Raw genomic sequence first — 22,339 nt, forward strand, 5'->3', positions numbered from 1 at the left:
ATAGATAAAAATTAAAATTAAATCAAATATAGAAAATTAGTTATTTTGTATGTAAAATGGATGTTTCTAGATAGTCAACATTGCCAAATTCATAAATAAGATATAGCAATTCTCACCTTTAACTCATCAAGAACCTTGTCTCTCAAGTCATGATCAGTTGCCATCTTATCAATGCATGCAAGAACACCTGCCATGACCGACTCATCAACCTTGAATGTATCAGAGAAGTAGATTTTGGGCTCAAGAAAGTAGGTGAAGGCATGTATTAGTTGGAGTTGGTTTGTCTATCTACGATCAATGATGTGCCAGATGATTTCATGTTTTTTCTTGTTTCCGCCATAGTAATGTGAAATGGCCTCTTTGGCCCTATCTATGGCCTCATAAATGAAACCCATGTTGACTTGGTGGTTAGCACCTCTTTGGGGAGACTTGTGACATGGCTTAACCGCCTCCTGTGGGTTGAGTTAAATCTAGCGTTTGTATCGGATGTTGATAGTTTGAGCTTTTGGCGCAACGGCAAACGATTCCACCAATTGGTATCAAAGCCTTGGGTCACAGGTTCGAGTCTCCCTTTAGTGGGTGTTGAAGGTTTAGTCAGTGCTGAGGGGGAGATTGTTGACTTGGTGGTCAATACCTCTTTGGGGACTTGTGACATGGCTTAACTGCCTCCCGTGGGTGGAGTTAAATCTGACATTTGTGTCGGATGTTGATATTGCGATTTTTTGGTGCAAAGACAAATGATTCCAACAACCCATTGGCATGCCCTCTCCATCCACCATACGAAGAACCCTTACCAAAGGTTCTGTCACCTAACAAAATGAAAACAAATTTTCAATTATTGCAAAATTAATCCTTCAAAAAAAACAACAAATATATTATCTTGTGTAAAGTTAGTGTTTATTACTTACCCCGATCAACTCCTCAACATTTTTGTTGAATGTGCTATCAAAAACTACATTTACAATCTTCTCCGCTTTAGCTTTTTTGGAAAATGGAGACTCCAACAAAGAATCAAATAGAAACATTTGCTTGAGATGAGGAATGGCACCAAGAATGCTTTACAATGTGAGGAAGTGGCTAGCAAATTGTGTGCACAAGGTCCTTGTTATTTGTGTGTTTTCTCATCAAAGAAAGGACCCAAGTATGGTTGTAGATAAATTTGGTAACATTTTTAGCATCTTCAACCACACTTTTCACCCATCCAATCTTACCAATGTCCTCTAACAACAAGTTTAAGCAATGTGCAACACAAGGACTCCATGAAATTGTAGGATGCCTCTCCACAAGTATTACATCTGCAACTACATATGCAGCTGCGTTTTCCGTGATAATTTGGACAACATTCTCAGCACCAATCTCTTGGATCACCCCATCTAATAAATTGCACAAATACTCAACATTTTTGATTTCATGGGAGGCATCTATAGACTTAATGAACACCAATGCACTATTAGAAGCCACTAAGAAGTTTAGGAGAGTCCTATTCCGTCCATCTGTCCATCCATCCGAGAAACCAATTTTTTTTTGTTCATCAACCACAAGCCATGTATTTTTTATGGCTTCCTCTAGCAATGGCCCACTCAAATCTCTAGCTGTTGGGGCTTAAACCCCTTTCTTGCAATTGTCAATGCATTCACCAAACCTTCCCCATTCACCAAACCTTCCCAATATGGGTTGTTCGCCACATTGAAAAGTAAATTATTATAGTACCAAAAATTTGCTGCTGGCATCTTAGCTTCATGATGTTTTTCTTTATTCCAACTAGTACCTTCAAGTGAAGGTTGTGCAACATTGCGTGGAATAAAGTAATTTGGTCCTAATGAAGGAATCTGACTAGCAGTAGAAAAAGAACCCTTAGGACTCTCACCAAAAGATGAATGTGGTTGATGGATGCGTGGACTTGGCCACCAAGGGGATCTGATGGCGTAGAAGTGGATACTTTTTGACTTATCATTGCTACTAGTGCTTCCTTGGTCTTTTGCCTTTCTTCTTTTCTCAACTCAAAATCAGCAAGAAGGGTCTTCATCTCTTTAACCATCTTTGGAGTCAATGCAAGGCATATGTCCACATTTTGTCCAGGTATTTTGGCAATGTGGTATTTTAATCTATTAATTCCTCCTGCCATCTATTTATTGCATTCAGTACAAGTGACCTCACCCTTTTTTATTTCCTGGTATTCCATACTTTCATTGTAGGGTGTTTTCTAGATGGCCTTGACTTTGAAGGGTTAGGTGAAAAATCAGCAAATAAATGATAATCAATCATTTAAAGAAATAAAATTAAAAACAAGCTAAAAATACTAGGAAATAGGTTATGAAGGGAAATGGAAATATTTTTGCCAGCATTTTCCCCTATTTTTCAAGATTTTTCTGATTTTCAATCGAAGAAAACAAAAAAAAGAGAATAAAAATCACTTGGCTTTATTTTGATTTTGTATCCTCTTCTCCATTTTTTCCAACCCTATTTGAATGTGCTGACCTGTTTTGGGCAACAATGAACGAAAGAAATGAAAAATAAAACAAAAAAACATGTTTTAACTTCTTGCTGGTTGGCTTGGGTGTTTCTTGGCATTTTCAAGAGTCTTGAGTTGGGACTCACGAGTTGTCCTAGGTCCTGAGTTGGGACTCGCGAGTCCGACTCTAGGACGCGCGCGAGTCTCTCGTTAGGACTCATTGAGTAGTAGCTTGACTCTCCAAGACTCAGCGCACGAGTTTGTGGCAAGTTGACTCGACGAGCCCTAGGACTCGCGAGTCCCATGAGTCCTCGCCAAGACTCACCGAGTCGTCAAGCTAGTTACTACCCATAGAATAGCATCCAACATTGATTTAGGTTTCATTTGATACACACCCATTTAGAATTAATCTCATAGAAAATGGCTTGACAACCACATAATGCCTTTAAGCCATGGCCTTTGTCCTTAAGCATAAACAAAAAGCAACTCCCATTCAGCAACCCAATGACAATTCCCCCATTTTTCTTTATTCTGCTGCCTGAAAGAAAATAACGGTTATTAAAGTCCACTACAATGTTCTCTCCTCCACAACTTCCCACTAACACACAATTCATTGAAACTGAGTGTGAAGTGTCTCTTATGGCAAGTGAGTTCCAAGAAGGGCTTTACCCTCAACCAACATCGTCACAAATGCTATGATTCTTGACTTTCATTAACAATAAAATTCATGCTTTTCCTTATCTTGAGTATTTCGTAGGAGTTAAGTTTAGTTAATGAATATTAATACAAGATGGAGAGCTTGGTGAGCCAAAGGTTGTTGGTACTTCCCACGATTATCAAATTTAAGTCTTGATCATTGACACTCCAAAATATGGCAGAGTGAACTTTTACTAACAAGTTATAAACATCTATGATGAGGTTAAGACACCATGACCAAAACAAGTGGCACACATGTACACCACCTTAGTATCCGTAGGACTCCTAAATGACCCAACAGTGGCCATGACATCGAATGATATCAATGAAAAACAACCAAAACAATACCATCTAAATCATATGTCAGGAAAGACATCAATAACTACAAAGTACATTTTCATGGAATATGATCATGAAAAATTGACTGCTCAAATAATTGAATTACTTTATTCAATTGTAGAGTCGTTTAAATAGGCGATTACAAGCGGTGATGTTTCTAAAAAGAAGCAACTGCTTCTAAAAATAGAAGCCAAAAATAGAAAACTAAATAAAGAAAAACTCACACTAATGACCATTAAAATACTAATTAAATATTCTAATACCGTCCCTTAAAGGTCATTCTATAAACGAACTACCCTATAGAAGACACTGCAGGTCTTTTGATCACAAACACAAATAACACTCTGTTGCGGCAGTGACCCTCCCTGGATTTGCAAAGTGTTAATGACGAAGAATACCACAATCTATCCAACCTGATGTTGGGTAAAACAAAAACCTGAAACCACGTTTTTGAGGAAAAATCAGCAAACCCTCCAAAACTGAAGATACAAATCATCATTTTTTGTGGAAAAAAATGGTAAAACCCTGAAACATCGCACGGTAAAACCCCAAACATCATGCAGTAAAACACCGGTCATCACGTGGCAATACACTAGACATCACGTGGCATAACATTAGACTTCACATGGCAAAACAACAAACATCACATGGTAAAACAACAAACCTGATGCGGCAAAATAGCAGACATCACGTGGTACAACAACACTCCCTGATTTTTGAGGAAAAATCAAGGAAAACCCTCTCATGATTTTTTGTGGAGAAAAATAAAAAATCTGACAGACAATTTTTTAGGAGAAAATCGTGAAAACCCTGGGACTTGTAAGACGAGAGGCCTTGCCCAGGAAAAAATAATAATTTTTGTGGAATTGAAAACCCAAATTGATTTTTTTTGGAAAAGAAATCATAAAAACCCAAATCCCATGAAAATCCTTGTGAGTAGGTCCGTCGCAGAAAAAAACCCACCTACAGGCCTAACACAACCTAAAAAACCCTTCCTCGTGTAGGGATAAAAAAAGGAAATCTGCAGGGAAAAAACACGCATGGGCAAAACTGAACTGTAGTCGCTATCACGCACAAAAGACGGTCACGCGTAATGAAAAACGCGAAAATCACTGTTGCAAAGTTGTGTGGAATAATCACGTGAAAAAAACGGTTGAAAAACTGCTGGAAAATACACGTGAACAGGTATGAAAAACCTGGTTTGGCGTCAAAAACACTGGCGCAAGTGTAAAAAACACGTGACGAATGCAGACGCTTGTAGTAGCCGGCACAAAACCCTGCACAAAAAAATCGCTCGCCAGAAAACCATGAAAAATACTCCACGATCCGAACCCATGGCCAAAAAAAAATGCAAAAACGAACACCTCAACCCCATTGCCTCATCCATGATCCATAAAAAACGAAACCCAGGCCAAAATCTACAGAAAAAAACTGCAGAAAGCGTGAAAATATCAGAAAACCCACAGACAATATTGTGCCCTAGCTGCGCTGGCACAAATCACGAACATAGCCACAAGTTTTGATAAAAGAATTCTGATGAAAACCGTAGCTCGTGATTCCCAAAGGCATTAATGATTTTTTTCATAAAAAAACCACAAATTTTTTTTTCTGGAAATAAATTCTAGGAAGGCTTACGATTTTTTTTATTTAAAAAATTCGTGCCACTCTAAAATATCTCATTGACCTGCTCCGATACCATGAAAAATTGATTGCTCGAATAATTGGATTACTTTATTCAATTGTAGAGCTGTTTAAATAGGCGATTACAAGTGGTGATGTTTCTAAAAAGAAACAACTGCTTCTAAAAATAGAAGCCAAAAATAGAAAACTAAATAAAGCAAAACTTACACTAATGACCATTAAAATACTAATTAAATAATAATTAAATATTCTAATAAATCAAACACTACAACCAAACAAGGCTACATTTTTATTGTACAAACCAACGATACAATTATCAATTATTGAGGAAATACCAAAACATAGATATGATGTCCAACATTTAATGACTAGCAATCATCAACTTAACAAATTAACCACGATGAATTTCACACAAACATACCTAACTTCACTTTTTTCTTTTTTCATGTTTCTATGTTGATGTTGTTAGTTTTTAGTAGTCAGATAAGCATTAAGAAACATAAAATTAAGATGCAAGATAAACAATCACAAAATCAACACATGACACACATATACCCTGGGAAAACCTCCCTCTTGGAGGAAAAACCCAGCAACAATGTTCAGATTTTATTTATTAATATGAGCAGTTGATCAAATACAATTCACCCTCCTAGGGCAAAGGCAAGACTGACTTATCTGACTTGTAACCTCTGATTTGAACTTGCTAATATCCTTCAATCACCAGTAGGCAGATACGACAGATAAAACACACTCAGAACTTGATACTATGAGCAGAGATGATGTTAGCTGAGACTCAGATGAAGATCGCAGGCCTCCAAGGTGTGATCGCTGGTCTCTAATGTGTGTTCGCTGATGTCCAAAACAAGTTCGCTATGCCTAAGGCAAATTCGCTGATATTGCAGAGATATTCGTTGAAGAAGAGATTATATTGCTTGTGTATTATAACAAGGCATCAGTATCTTGTATTTATACATGGTTACATTGCCTTATAGGCTAGGTCGGCTAAATACACTTGCCGCCAAAAATACAAATAATATTTATTACACGTTATATGTTGTTTGCTTAACCGCCCATTTTGGGTCCTGCCCTAGAACACGTTACACATTGCTTATATGCCCAAATAGGGCCAGCCTTATATGAGTTTAAATGCATGAATAATAATCAAACTTTAATTGCTTTTAGCAACATTAAAGTTTGATAATCTGGGCTAGCATAATCCGAGCTAGCTACCAATTTCAACACTCCCTCTTAGCTAGGGAGGATAACACCAAGTAACCATAACACGTTATGGACCTTCCATGACCTTCCATGACATCCATCTTGCATTGCCCGCAGAGGATGGATCCACTTTGCATTGACTGTAGAGGGTGGAAGAGGTCTTACACCTTAGCCTTCTCCCAGAGAAGGACACAATGTCACCTTGCATTGCCCGCAGAGGGTGACTCCACCTTGCATTGCCCGCAGAGGGTGACTCCACCTTGCATTGCCCACAAAGGGTGGAAGATGCAACTTGATTGCATCACTGAGACTGAGACTCCCTCTCAATCAAGGCTGCGTTCTCCACAACGCCAAGCCTCTCTCTGAAGTATTCAAACTTCACTCGAGCTAGAGGTTTGGTGAGAACATCTGCGATATGCTCATCAGTGCTGTGACATATTTCAGCTGAATGGCACCTCTCTGTACCATATCACAAATATAGTGATAATGAGTTTCCACATGTTTTGACCTGTCATGAAACACTGGATTAGCAGACATTTTAATACAACTCTGATTGTCACAATGAATGACTGTGGGTTCCCAAGGTTGTCCAAATAACCCAGCAAGAAGCTTGCGAAGCCATACTGCTTGAGTTTCCACATGTTTTGACCTGTCATGAAACACTGTATTAGCAGACATTTTAATACAACTCTGATTGTCACAATGAATGACTGTGGGTTCCCAAGGTTGTCCAAACAACCCAGCAAGAAGCTTGCGAAGCCATACTGCTTCTCTTGACTCCACACTTGATGCAATGTACTCAGCTTCTGTAGTACTCAATGCAACTGAGGACTGTTTCCTGCTGGCCCAGGAAATCATGGCAGATACCAAACTGAAATAGATTCCTGAAGTGCTCTTTCTATCAGTTACACTTCCTGCCCAATCAAAATCAGAGTAGCCCTCCAAGGTGATGATAGTGTTTATTGGATACTTCAACCCATAGCCAACTGTCCCTCGCAAATATCTCAGGATATGCTTGACTGCAACAAGATGAACATGCTTCGGCTTGTTCATGAACTGGCTGAGGGCACTCACTGCATAACAAATATCCGGGCTAGTGTTAACTAGATACATCAAGGATCCAATCAACTGCCTGTACTCCGATGAATCTGCAAAATTAGAGTTAGCTCCAGATAAACTCAATTTCTTCAAGTTAGTTTCCATAGGAGTAAGCATAGGTTTACAATCCAGCATACCGAATCTTTTCAATATATCAATGGTGTATTTTCCTTGACTAAGTATAATTTCATTAGATCTTTGCCATACTTCTAACCCTAGAAAGTAATGCATTAAACCTAGATCTTTCATTTCAAATTCAGTGGCTAATTATTTCTTACATCTAATGATGAGACTATCTTCACCAGTTAGAAATAAATCAGCCACATATAAAACCAGAATTAACATTTCACCATTAAATACTTTAAAGTAAAGGTTAGAATCAACATCATTCTTACAAAACCCTAAACTAACCAAATACTTATCAATTCTTTCATACCAAGCTCGAGGAGCTTGCTTGAGGCCGTAAAGAGCTTTCTTCAATCTGCATACATGAGATTCTCTATTGTGAGTCTCATATCCCCTTCTGGTTGCTTAATATAGACTTCTTCCTCAATGACACCATTAAGGAAAGTAGTCTTTACATCCATGTGATGTAACTTCCAACCCTTAGCTGCAACAATAGCTATAATAGTTCTAATAGAAGTATATATCTAGCAATAGGAGCAAATGTCTCTTCATAATCTATGCCTTCCTTTTGAGAAAAACCACGAGCTACAAATCTAGCTTTATATTTCTCAATAATATCATCAGCAGCATGTTTAATTTTAAACAACCATTTAGAAGAAACAACAGACTTACCTTTAGGTCTAGGCACAATATCCTAGACATCATTCTTGATGATAGATTGATACTCTTCGTCCATAGCTAGTTTCCATGCTTGCTGGTTCATTGCTTCTTCTATGCTTGATGGTTCAGTCTCAATTATATTGCACATCATTGCAACATAGTTTGAGGATTTCTGAGGTCTTCGGCTTTCTCTAAATGTTCCTTGGGGAGCTGCAAACTTTTCTGCTTCTTGAATTGTGCTTCTAACCCAAAGTGGTCTTTTCTTGCTAACTGCAATATCTCTAGGTCCATCAGTTGGATCTAGAGGCTCAGGAGGATCACTATGCTCAATAGGTTCGGGAGGCTCAATAGACTCCCTCTGAATCTCAGGGTTAGTATCAATATCCATATCTTGATTATCATTAACTTCTTTATCATTATTGACAAGGGAACCTTTAGATTTCTTAAAAGCAATATTTTCTTCAAACGTGACATCTCTACTTACCTCAATGTACCTTTGTCCTGGAATGTAGACACAAAATGCTTTGGAGGACTCACTGTATCCAACAAGGATACCTTTCTTCCTAGATGGCTCTAGCTTAGATCTCTTTTCTTTTGCCACATGAACATAGATAAGACTTCCAAAAATCCTTAGGTGACTGATATCAGGTTTGACTCCAGTGAAGGCTTCTTCGGGAGTCATGTTCTTCAGGGCACGATGAGGGCATCTATTCTGAACATACACTGCAGTCTTAGATGCTTCAGCCCATAGGAAGGTCTGTAGGTCCTGATCATGAATCATAGCTTTAGCTGCTTCAACAATGGCTCTATTCTTCCTTTCAGCCAAACCTTTATGCTGAGGATTGTAGGGGACGCAAAACTCCCTCTTAATTCTTGTCTCTACACAAAAGTCATGAAAACTACTTGAGGTGTATTCACCTCCATTATTAGATCTTAACACTTTAATCCTTTTACTAGATATATTTTCAACTAGAGCCTTAAATTCTTTGAACTTACTTAGTACTTCATTAGATTCTTTAGATCTTAGAAAGTAAATCCAAGTCTTTTTAGAAAAAACATCTATAAATGTAACATAGTATAGAAATCCACTGGGCGAAGGAACTGACATAGGTCAACATAAGTCAGAATGAACAAGTGCTAATTTTTCCTTGGCTCTACTTTCACTTTTATGTAATGGACTTTTAGTGTTCTTACCTAATGCACAACCTTTGCAAGTATCATCATGAAAATGACTAAGTTTAGGCATATTTTTAACCATCTTTTCAAGTGAGGGAAGTGCCTGTAAGTGAAGGTGACCAAACCTTTTGTGCCATAACTCGCTAGATTCGGGAGCCTCATGAATGAGTGCTTGAACAGGGTGAACTGAAAGCTTATACAAACTATCATATCTATTTCCAATAACACGAGCAGATTTAAAACTAGATCTCTTAGGCTATGCAAGTACTCTACCCTCAGAAAATGCTACTTGATAACCTTTATCTTCTAGGGCAGAAATGAAGATTAAATTTCTTTTAATTTCAGGAACAAATAAAATATCATTGAGATGCAAGGAGATACCTAATTCTAAATTTAAAGAAGTATCGCCAAAACCTTTTACCGAATATCGAGCATTATCACCAATTACCACATGAAGGTTGGACTCTTCCTCCATTAAGTCTGAGAGGTGCTCCCGGTATGCCGTGATATGCTTGGATGCACCACTGTCTATCAACCAAGTGTTGCTGTCAGTTGCCACATTGCTGGATAAGGCAAAAATGAAGAGGAACTCTTTGTTATCCTTCGAATCTGCAACTTCATTCAGGTTCGCGTCTCCTTTCTTGGGCAGATTCTAACATTCTTTAGCATAGTGTCCAAACTTATCACATCTGAAGCAACAGATACGTGAAAGATCCCTTGGCTTCTTCCTTGAATCGTGAACAGTATGAGGTCTGAAATCTCTATTTCTTTTGAAGTTGTTCTTCTTCCAATGACCACCCTTCCTTTTGACACATTGAGATGCAAGCATGTGATGGTCACCTCCACGAGTGCCCTTGAGCATTCCTCTTGCAGCTAAGCGTGATTCTTCTTGAATGCAATCAGACCACAGGCGATCAAATGTGGGAAATTCAGATCTTCCGCTTATGCTTTGAATGAATGGATCCTAGGAATCAGGAAGTCCATTTAGTGCAATCATGACAATGTCCTTGTCCACAACTTCATTTCCAATGGAGCTGAGTTGATCCTTCAATTCTGAAATTTTCATGAGGAAAGAGATTATTGAATCTCCCTTACTCATCTTGACTTGAAGTAGTTGCTGCCTTAGGGTAAGTGCCCGACTGATGTTGTTGATCTCATACATTCCCTCTAAGTGTTTGAACATCTCCCTGGCTGAAGGTAGCTTGGAGATGGTTGGAACAAGATGATCCTCTATAGAATCAATTAGGAACTTCTTGGCCTTAAGAGCATTCTTCTTGAACTGCTTTAACTCTTCTGGATCTGAGGGCTCAGGCAGATCCTTATCTTCTACAAACTGCAGCAGATCAATCTCCTCAAGGGCAAGGAGAACACGAACCTTCCAAGAGGTAAAATTAAGAGCCCCATCAAGTCTGTCCTCTACTTTCAGACTTGTCACCATCTTGAAAATAGAACAGCAAACTGAAAGTGAAAGCTTACTATTAATCTGATTACTTAAAATGAACCTAAAGCTCTGATACCATGTTAGTTTTTAGTAATCAGATAAGCATTAAGAAACATAAAATCAAGATGCAAGATAAACAATCACAAAATCAACACATGACACACATATACCCTGGGAAAACCTGCCTCTTGGAGGAAAAACCCAACAACAATGTTCAGATCTTATTTATTAATATCAGCAGTTGATCAAATACAATTCACCCTCCTAGGGCAAAGGCAAGACTGACTTATCTGACTTGTAACTTCTGATCTGAACTTGCTAATATCCTTCAATGACCAGGAGGGCAGATACGGCATAATCCGAGCTAGCTACCAATTTCAACAGATGTGACAATGCCCTCCCACATGATATTCTTCCTTGTCAAGGTCATGACCTCTCAAAGCAAAAAGTCATAAACACATCAGTCCAATAATGATATATTTGACAATAATGGGAATTAAGATATCAGCAATGTAGAAGTTAACTTCTGAATTTCAACATAAATCAAACAATATCGGTTGGGACGTAATCCATCAAAAGCCATAAATAACATTTTTTTGGTAATTGCAAAAATCCAGACAAAACACCTATCACAATTTAACAGCTATTTAGAGTTTAAATAAGATACATGCATGCATGCATGCATGCATACATACATACGAACATACATATACATACATACATACATACATACATATACATACATACATACATGCCTACGTACATACACATACACATACATACATACACGCATATTCACACATACATACATACACACACACATGCATATATGCAATACAAAAGTTTCTGTATAGGTGCATCATCTATATTTTATATTGCATCAAGTTATGGAATACAAGTCACTTCTTCGTTGTTCATTGACATTTTCTATGTTTATAATTGTTCAGTTGTTTCTAAGGTCTTGTTAGTAACTGTTAATCTTGTTAGGATGATTTTGAGAAAATGCATATGTAGGACATGAGAACTAATAATTTCCAAACATGTTAATGAGATGAATATGTTGACTAGATGCAGGTAAGGACAGTGAAATGCAAAGACAATGGAATGTTAGGGTTTTAGAGAGCCGTCTCAACAAATAGAAATAGTGAATTAGATTGTGAACTCAAGTATCCAAAGTTTTGAGTGACAAGAGGAAGGGCTGACTTGACTATTAATCAATAATAGTTCGCTCTTATACACCTTGAGACATGTTGGTGTCTGTTTTATCATCTACCAAACATTAGAATAAGATACCCGAAGGTATTCTATCCTCTCCTGAAAAATCACTACTGATTTGAAAGTCTATATGTGCGAACAAACGACTTTAATGAAATAGCTATTGGGTATTGTATGCTGAAAATCTCAAGTGGGACTTACGTTAACAAGTGTGTTTCAAGCTTCTGGACTTAGATAGATTTATCAATTTTAGGCTCTTTCTTTTTTTTTTTGATTTTCGAGATTTAGACTTTCAAAAAGAGAAAAAGGGATAGGGTTTAAGAAAGCTGATCTAAACCTACGAATTCGGGAGACGGTATTAACTGGGTGTTCTCGGGAAACCGCACTTTGCTTTGCCACACTGAGGACAACTACACAAAGCGGGTGCAATCTTCAACGGGTTGTGCTTATGATCGCAATGTTGGCATACACAAGGGATAGGCTCAGACTAACTTTGCACAGTGAAATGGAAATCATCCATTCACCAAAAGTATGAGCAGAGATACACCATTAATTAATACTTATCAAATTCTTCATTCAATTCTAGCAACATGAAAACAAATCTAAATTAACTTTAACTAATGTGTTGAGGAAATTGAAACCATGCCAATCACTCAAACAACAGAGATTACAAAGCCTTAAGAGAAAGCGCACATGCAATATATTATTTGAAAAAATGACCTTCACGCAACAATATATCAAAAACCTCACACTCTCCAAATGAGAGGAGGTAGCCTTATATAGTTTTTTAGAAAATAAATGAACGACCGAGATCAAACAGTGATCAAGGGCCTAGATTGAAAGTTATAAACCCTAATTAGGGTTTCCTAGAACTCTATGAGTTTGAATGAATGAGAACATTACATGTGGCACAATTGCCATTCTCACTAAAGTATGCGTCTAGTTTCCTTTTCGGATAAGTCAAGTTCATTGAATCTGGGCATGTTGACTTGGAGCAATCTGATTGGTCAGAGGACGACGAGGCGCCACTGTAGTGTGAGTCACTCCTAATCTTGCTGAGGCGGCGCAAGAGCAGGTATGGGAGTTGGATTAACTCCTTGGAGCGGCAATGGATGTTGCTCTCTTCCTTGAATCTGTGCTTCAATGCGATCAACAATCGCTTCCTCTAATTCAAGGATAAAGCACATTCGACACCAGTCAGGATAATTTCTTTTTACATTCCAAGCTAAGCTGTATAATTCTGTGATGATGTTTTCTTGCTCGTCTTTGAAATTCAAGTCTGGCTGTAGTACTGGTTTAGGATCTCTTCCTGGTTCAGGAGGAATGATTGGCAGGCCCATGAAGCTCGGAAGGAAAATTGTTGAATTTCTTAGAATAATTTCTTGTTGACGACTCTATGCTTGCTTCTTAGTGGCCCCAATTTATGTTGCGCGAGAGGAGGGTGAAAGCTTCTAGACAACCCTTGCAAATATGAAATGATAGGATCAAGCTGTTCAGACATTCGCCGTGATCATGCCCTCCTTCTTGATACCCTGAAATTTGGAGAAGAATTTCTCCATGCCTTCATCATAATTGAGGAAATTGGAATTTTCTTTGTGAAACATTTCCCATACGTAGCCAAATTTTGGCTATTTTCACTCTTGGATGAAGCTTGCTCGTGAACTTGTCCTCATTCCTCCGTTTGGCTTGAAACTCCAGCTGCGATCTCTAAGATGATCCCACTTCTACTACCATCTGCGACCTGCAAAACCCAAATGAAATTAAGTTAGAAATCTATCTTTTAGTGCAAAGTTTCGAAGGTTAGATGGCAGAATGCTTTGATCTTCCGATTTGTCAATACTTTTAGCTTTGAAACAAGCTGCGAATACTTAGGTCATGCTTGAAAGAAAGAACATTCAATCCAAAATGGTCCTCTTATCAAAATTTTGGATAAACCCGATAAAGACACCTCCAATACACTGAGGAAATTTGAGAAAATTGATAAATCTACCCACCAATCAACTTCACCTTTGACAGAAATGAGAATATAGAAGGAACAAAACTCAGAAAACTTGAAAGTTCTGCCTTCTACTAGTTGATTGGACTCCAAAATCTGCAGATACTTGATAAGAATGAGGTTGAAAAATTAAAACTCTTTCAAAAGTTCGCTCAATCTGCAAGAGATCACCCTGCAACACCTCCAATCTGCAAAATCTTCTTTGAAATAACTCTCAACCTGCAAAATAACTCTCGATATTACTCTTAACTTGCTCAGAAAGTTCGAACCTTATGTGTGAGAATGAAGAAGTGAAGAAGGTATTTGTAATGAAGTTTGAATTTGCAATTAGAAACATGCAGATCTTTTCCAATTCATGTTTCTAATTCGATTTCAACCTTGAGAAAGTTTCCAATTTGATTTTGAGTTGCAATGTCATCTTCGTTAAGTTCGAATCCTTCATTTTACAACTTTCTAATTTGATTTTCCACTTCATATTTGATCTTCAAATATCTCTTTTTAAAACTTTCTAATTTGGAACTTAGTTCGAATCTTATGAAGATTTGGATGACATCACCAAGGAATATTCTCCTTTCCTCAATACCTAGCAAGTATTTTTGGCTTCACCTTTGACTTAGGCGAACTTCATGAAGTTCGTTTCTCATTGTGTTGCAAGGCAAAGTCGGACTTTTATAGAGTGGGAACTTTCCTTATGTTTATGTGCACTTCATGTTTTAACTTTTTCACATGTCCCTCAAGGGGGACTTTGTTGGTCATGTTTCTAACTTGCTGCAATGTTGGGCGAACTTCCATCAATATGAAGGATAAGAGCCATGTAGCATAGGGCGGACTTTATACATCATACTTTTCAAGGTGGACTTTTGAAGTATCACCAAGGGCAGAGTTTAAGTGTTGCTTTGAAACAATCTTCTAGGCAGAGTTTGGAGAGATAGGCATCTTCCTTCATCATCTTAGGCGGACTTTTGAGAGGCTTGCACACCACTCAACCATCATCTCATAGGGCGGACTTTTCTTGTTTGCAAGCACTACCAAGGCGGACTTTGTAGGCTTGGCATCATGGGCGGACTTTCTTCACTTTGAAATCATCTTCTAAGGCGGACTTTGTTGTATTCCTTGCACCATGACCCTTCAAACACTTGGAACAACCAAAAGGCGGGCTTGCTACAATCAATACAAGGGCGGACTTGGAGAGATTTGTCACCTTGGGCGGACTTTTAGAAGACCATCTAAGGGTGGACTTTTGGAGGTATGAAACTTGGGCGGACTTTCTACCTTATGCTCCAAGGTGGACTTTGGAGGGACCAAGAAGGCTGACTTTTGGAAGCTCAAGACCATCACCAAGGCGGACTTTGATGGGTGCTCCTTTAGGGCGGACTTTTTAGGCATCTCCATAGGGCGGAGTTTTGAAGCTACTTCACTTGCTATCATCCCACAAGGCGGACTTTGAAGACTACCTCCAAGGCGGACTTTGACTTGTTCATGATCATAGGCGGAGTTTGGAAGAGATCACCAAGTAGGGCGGAGTTTCAAGAGATCACCAAGTAGGGCGGAGTTTGAGACACATGCTTCAAGGGCGGACTTTCATAGACATCCATTCATCATCACCTTGGGCGGAGTTTTGAGAGACCATTCAAGGCGGACTTTGAAGTGTGCACTCTGAGGATGGAACAACTCTTGACACCAAGTCTGTTCTGTCTGTATATGAAATATAACATTTAAGTATATATTCCATATATATTGTCAGGATGTTTGAGAGTGGTTTTAGATCTCTAGGACTTATAATGCAAATTCTAGTTTTTAGGAGATCTTTCAAAATTTCAGACTTAGTCAAATTTCAGGCCAAATCAGGATGACATATGCAAATTTCCAGACTTAGATGATTTTTTGAGCTGATTATCCTTTGAACGTGCCATGAGCCCCTAAAATATAGGAACTTAGCTTTTTGGGTCAAAACTTGAAAATTTTCGATAGCTTTCGATGCATGCCAGTGGTGCCAGTGCAAACCCTAGGTCCCCACTCCGAAAAAGCAAAAAGCAGGCATCCCTAAAAAATAGGGAAAACTTTCTAAAAATAGCCATACTGGGGATTGGGCTAAAAATGCCAAAAACGAAACCTGCTAAAAGATAGGAAAAAGCAAAAAAACAAACTTTCTAAAAATAGAAAGCTGTTCAAATTCGTGTAAATCAATTGCGTTCTTCGTCCTTTGGCCTTTCTGGGCACTTTGATAGTATCTGGACTCTGTTATCACTTGGCTGGCAAAAACTGACTTTCAATCTCTAGGACTCAAACCGTTCAAAACTTAACAGAACCGAGTAGAACTGAAGCGGATTGCCACGAGACACTAACAAAAACCCAAGAAAGTAGGAAAAAGGGAGGGTCCCCATTTGCAATGGGGCGATGTGTGAAAAAGGTCACAACAAGACCATTGATCGTCCTTGGGGGACCAACAACCATAGAATTAATGAGTGGGGATGGCTCATTGAAATCATGCAAACTTTGTGTCTTAAACCCTATGTGAATGCATTTAGCAATTCATGCCAATATGATATGTTTTCCACATCGAGTGGCACGTTATATAGTACCAAAAATTTGCAGCAGCCATCCTTTTCTCATGGTGCTTCTCTCAGTAGTCAGTTGTAAGCAATATCTTCAAGGAAAAGTTATGCACCTAGAATATTGGAGAAATGAAGAAGCTAGGGAATTAATATGGTTTGAATTTTTAGTGTGAGAGGAGGAACATTGAATTCGTGGGCTAATAAAAGTCTCCCAATGAAATAGGGATCAAATTCATCACTAATGCAATGGTTTCACTAGTTACCTTTCTTTTGTTTTTCTTATCCTCTTGGCTACATAGCATTTATTTTTTGTTGCACTTTTTCCCTCTTGGTCACACAATGTGACATCTCAGCCAGCAGTTCAAGTAGGGTGTTATTTGAGCCAATTTAATGTTGCCTCTCATATTAAATCTCCAATACTTACATGTCATGATGGCCTTGACTACACCCAATATGCCGCACATCAATCTGGGGTCCTTTTCACCTTGCATAATGCTTTCTACGCTGTAGATAATCTAGACATTGGAGAAAACAAAATAAGCTGCAGGGTTTTGAAATAGGAAATAAAAAACAAAAAATAGAATAAAACATGTTTATTCCTTTGTTACAATTGTTGGCATTATACACTCAGATGAGAATAGTTGATGTTGTCATTGATGGCAACCAACTAGTAACATGTTTCACAGGTTACACCAGCAATAGACATCATCTACCGGCACCGGCAGGCACAACAAGATTATTCTCACCGGCATCCAATCTACACCGACAAAAGATCTTACCGACACTCTGAGCCGACATGGAAATTATATTATTTTGTATTGTAATATTATTGTATAGCCGACATGATGTATTGTAAAGACTCATATATGTATGAGATCTTATAGGTCATTTTGTAAGTGTGAAAAAGTAAGTGAAATGTAATTAGGTAATGAATGCAAGCAGTATATGAGAGCGAATATCTGTATATGCATTATGATGTAATTATTTTATGAGCAGAGCAGAGCGAAGCAAGGTTTATGGCAGAGGTATTTGACAGAGCTTAAACCGGCACTGAATCCAGCATTGCAGATGCTATTTTGAGCAGTACATTGTCATTGGATTTAATCATCCAATTTTGTAGTTAGTGTTACTCCTTTTTGTGATTGAGCAGTGAGCTCTAGGCTGTTGGCCTTTCTGCATGTGCAGGCCCCTATTGTATAAGTAATATTTATTCATATTGGCCAGTGAGTAAATATTGTGGGTCACAAATCCCACCGAGGTTTTTCCCCTACCGGGTTTCCTCGCCAAAAATATCTGTGTTATGGTGTGCATTGATGGTTATACTTTTATTTCTCTTTATTGCATTATTACTTGTTTACCGGTATATTAATTTGGGTTATAAAGTTGCAAACAAGTTTAAATCATTTGTTTATCGGTTAGGCACTGATTCACCCCCCCCCCCCCCTCTCAATGTCTTTGGGACTGTTCAAGTATCTAACAACAATGCCACTCTCCTTCACTTGGTGCCCTCTCAAGGTCCTTATCATGTGCACTAAGTTGCAGTTTTAATTCACCTCCAATTTCATGCCCTCTGAAAAATGTTTTTCCTGCTCCCTATTTAGATTTCAGCAATTAGCACCTCTCTGCCCTCCTTCATTAGGATCTCTTCTTTCAAGAGATGCTCACAACCTTCCCCATTCTTAGCCAAATCAGACACAATTTTAGTCAGTTTCATCCCTTCTTCAAGTAGGAGATCTGCTTCTTTTGCTTGATCAAATATCATTATTACACTAGGATCTTTTGGGCTGCACTTTCTTGCCTGTTGTGCTTGATTGACTTGATGTCCACTTTCTTCTCTTTCGTTGTCAAAGCATTCATGTTAATACCTATGACAAGATTGCTCTTATGCTCATGCTTCTCTTCTTTTGCATCTAGTTGCTGATCATAGACTGGTTCCACATCTTCTACTCCCAACTTTGTATCTTTTGTTCTACTCCCACATCCTCTTGTCGCATAAAGAAGATCTAACTTCACTCGCACACCTCTTAGCAAGTTCACCTCGTACAATCTTCTTGTCACATCAGCAGCTCTTGTTCTACTTCTTACAACTACTGTTCTGGGAGGCAGCTTGGTTCACATTGAACACTTAAGACTTTCTGCTACAGCTCTTGCATAAACGATCTTGTTATATCAAACCAGTCTTTCAATTCATTGATCTTTACCACACAAGACGGACAAGACTCTAAGCTCCCTCTACCCACTATTTAGTCAGTGGAAGATGTTTGCTCTTTCTCTACACCTTCTACTTAACACTCTATTGTTGGAAAATGTTCTTTCACTCTCACACACACACCTACAAGATGTTCTTGTTCTGATTTCAAATGATGCACTTTTGTGGGGCATGACGACACTCTAGACAAACAAAGCCTACTGCTGTAATCTCTCTGAGTACAACCCTAAATAGGCTGAATATACACTCACAGATTGGATTTAAACTAGCTTTGATACCATCTGGTGCAATCAAGGACAGAGAGCCATTTTATTGGTGGACTTTATCCTCACAGCCAAAACCTAGATTTAATGCATATAAATGTAATGAAGGCACAAGATTCTACAGATCTAATTCATATTTAAAAACACAAAGGAAACATGAGTAAAAACAGCATAGCTTGAAAAGTTTATGGCATGTCTTCAAAAACTTGTAATCATTCACTTGATCTCGTTTTACAAAATTTTAACTGAGTTTTTCTTCTTTGTGTAAGAATCCCACTCTACCAAAAAGAAAAACCCCTTCTTTTTTGTCTTCAAGAGACACTTTCTGTCCAAGAGTTCCCTTCTAAATGCAAAAGAAGCTCCCCTTTATCATTATTTAGAAAACAATTTAAATACCGGTTTTCAAACATTTTGTTTCTTGTCTCTTCACATTTGGGCTGACAATTACCGTCAATGTGATGACTCTTCATTTTTCATGTTATAACATTTCATTTCAATTTGATGACTCTTCACTTCCATTTGATGACTCTTTAGTTTCATATGATGACTCTTTGCTTTCATTCGTGCTCAACGGGACCTTTGATTAGATAGGGTTCATTTTATTTTGCTTACCTGTGCTTATAAAACACCTACTTCTGTTTGGCTGATGCATGGCTGCACTATCGCCAGGACGCTTTCTGTATATGGTAAAAAAATGATGATGATAAACTATTGCAAAACCACACAGATTCAACCACAAGAAAAACCCTAGTTCTATGACAAAAACATTCACCATACACCAATGAAGAAACCTAAGAACATGCAAATCAACAAATTGAAACAATAATACCATTCACATGCCAAGTAGGGTTTGATCTCCATTGATCTTGTTTGATATATTTGCTCTTAGATTTTTGTATTGTGCACAAGAGCTCAACAAAGAACGGATTGTGGTTGTAAAGTCGCTTGATTGCATAAAGATTGCTGGATTAGATTAGGATTATGAAAGGATAAAGGAATCCTTTTATATAGAAGATAATTTAGAAAATGGAGGGATAAGATTAAGAGGTGAAATAAATAAATTGTCGGGATTAAAGGGTAGGTAAAAGAAATAATAAAATAATGAAGGGGGTAGGTAGATGAAAATTAAGAGATAAATGACGTGTTATGAAGATAAAAAGCTAATGAATTAATTAAATAAATAAAAATTCATTTAATTAATAGAGGAAGTGGGACCAATTAAATAAATAAAATATTTATTTAACTTAGGGAAAAGATAATTTAAAGAAATAAAAATATTTATTTAAATAAAGAAAGGCTAGAAGAGGATTAATGAATTAATTAAATAAATAAAAATCTATTTAATTAATAGAAGGCTTAGGATAAAATAATTAAATAAATAAAATATTTATTTAATTAAGTTAGGACAATTTTGGGTGTCTACATTGCCCACATCAACTGAGCTCCACACCTGAGTTTGAAAGAAATATACTGATTTTATAAGTCGCCTGAAAATCACACTTGAATTGGCGTTAAGGATTATATGCATGTAGAAATGGCAAGTGGCTCAGCAATCTAACTGAACCTTTATCTCTCACAAATCTGGGAAATTTGATATGAAATGGGCTGTTTTGAAAGGTGGCATAGACCCTCTATAATATTGGTGAATTATTCATAGACATTTTCTGTGTATTTAAGCCATCTTTAGTAAAATTTATCTTGCTGTGGTATATATCAATGATCTGGAACATTGTTTGAATTGTTACTGCATTTGGTTTTCTGAAGAACCATTAGTTGCTGTCTGATATCCATTCCTATGACCTCCATTTATCATGGTAAAGTCTCCTCGTGTGCTTCACTTATCAATATATAAAGATTGAGCCATCCAGTCCACAGAGGATCATTAGGAGCACAGATGGAAGAAAAACACTAGAGTGTCACATTATTGCAACCTTATTCCTTAATGTTGTCCTTCCCCTTTCTAATGATGAGTGGATGTAGAAAAACATTTATACAAATGTGCCTCCACATTCGTCATTATGAAGAACTCTGCATTAGTGCCTGATACTGATGACCATATTTTGTTTTTATGCATTATATTATATTGATCCAAATTTTTATTGCAATTTGTTTGAACTAATTTCAAGTTGTGGTATAGAACCGTTAGTCTATAGTTTCCAATCCAAAATTGTCATGCAAGTAGTTGGTTTCTCATAGGCTGTTAGGGAAATTGGAAATCTCAACATGCTTTGTTATTTGCATATATTTTATCGTATAATTAAATTAGAGTCATGTTTAATGAGCATTATTAGTTTACTCAAATTTCATTGGCTGGATTCTTCAATGCAAATGAATCATAATAAATTTCTGTACCTATTTTTCTGAACCAAAAAAAATCTTAACCTACAGTGTTCTTTCATTTTTCTGAAGTTCACATCCAGATTATGATTTGGTTGATCCTTTAAATGTAAGCTTTTGAAAAGATGCCTTTTTCCATAGGAATGGTTTTTGCTTGCAATTGTAGTTTATTCTTTCTAGTTGTTTTCATTACACCTTTTATTATTGCAGGAGCCACAAGTCTGTGATGATAATTAAGCAAAATCAAGTTGTCGGGGGCATCACATATCGACCTTATCGCAGGTATGGTTTGCATCCTTATCATCCAAAATATCTGAAAATGTTTGTGATGATATTATTAATCATCAAAAAGATATATTCTATATTGTGTATGTGCTAAATATCTGTATCCGTCTTGTAAAATTTATTGTTATGACCATTGTTTGAAATTATTGCTGTACGTATGGAAATTTTGGTCATGAAACATAAGCATACTGACGTAAAATCTACCAAGGCTGAAGATTTATTGAAACCACAAAATTTGTACAAAGAACTTTGACAAAAGAAAAGGTGCTGTAGTCTCAAAAAGTTGAATAATTGTTTAATTGTGCAATCTATCAACAATAGGTACAACTGATAGAATTCTTCCACCTCAAATAGAGTACAAGACACAGGCTGTAGAATAAAATACTTAAAATTGCTACATAACAAACTTTTGTATTCAACATTTTCTTGATAAATAATGTTGTTATGTTTCGGGATTGTTGTGCATGATACAAATTTATCTAGAAGCATTTCAATACAACAAATTTGGATTAGTAATGGGAATAAATTAGAATAATCCTGCATCATGAAGGACTAAAGCTCATCATTATAACTTGGCTCATTCATTTGTATCTGCCCTGGGTCTTTGTTGTTTATTTGCAGCTTTCAATACT

At 37.4% G+C, this 22,339-nt stretch overlaps 1 protein-coding gene across 2 annotated transcripts in view; it reads left to right on the forward strand.

Moving 5' to 3' along the window:
- LOC131060598 (histone acetyltransferase GCN5) overlaps nucleotides 1-22,339 on the forward strand; it is a 123,286-nt gene that overhangs the window by 20,065 nt on the left and 80,882 nt on the right. For both annotated transcript variants that reach the window (XR_009110397.2, XM_057993893.2), the window contains exon 4: nucleotides 21,633-21,704. Coding sequence is in view for 1 of the 2 variants with exons in the window: in XM_057993893.2 (XP_057849876.1) it covers nucleotides 21,633-21,704 (72 nt within the window). In the remaining variant the exon portion in view is untranslated. The remainder of the gene's footprint in view (nucleotides 1-21,632; nucleotides 21,705-22,339) is intronic.

This window comes from Cryptomeria japonica, chromosome 5, assembly GCF_030272615.1.
Source record: "Cryptomeria japonica chromosome 5, Sugi_1.0, whole genome shotgun sequence".
NCBI lineage: Eukaryota > Viridiplantae > Streptophyta > Pinopsida > Cupressales > Cupressaceae > Cryptomeria > Cryptomeria japonica.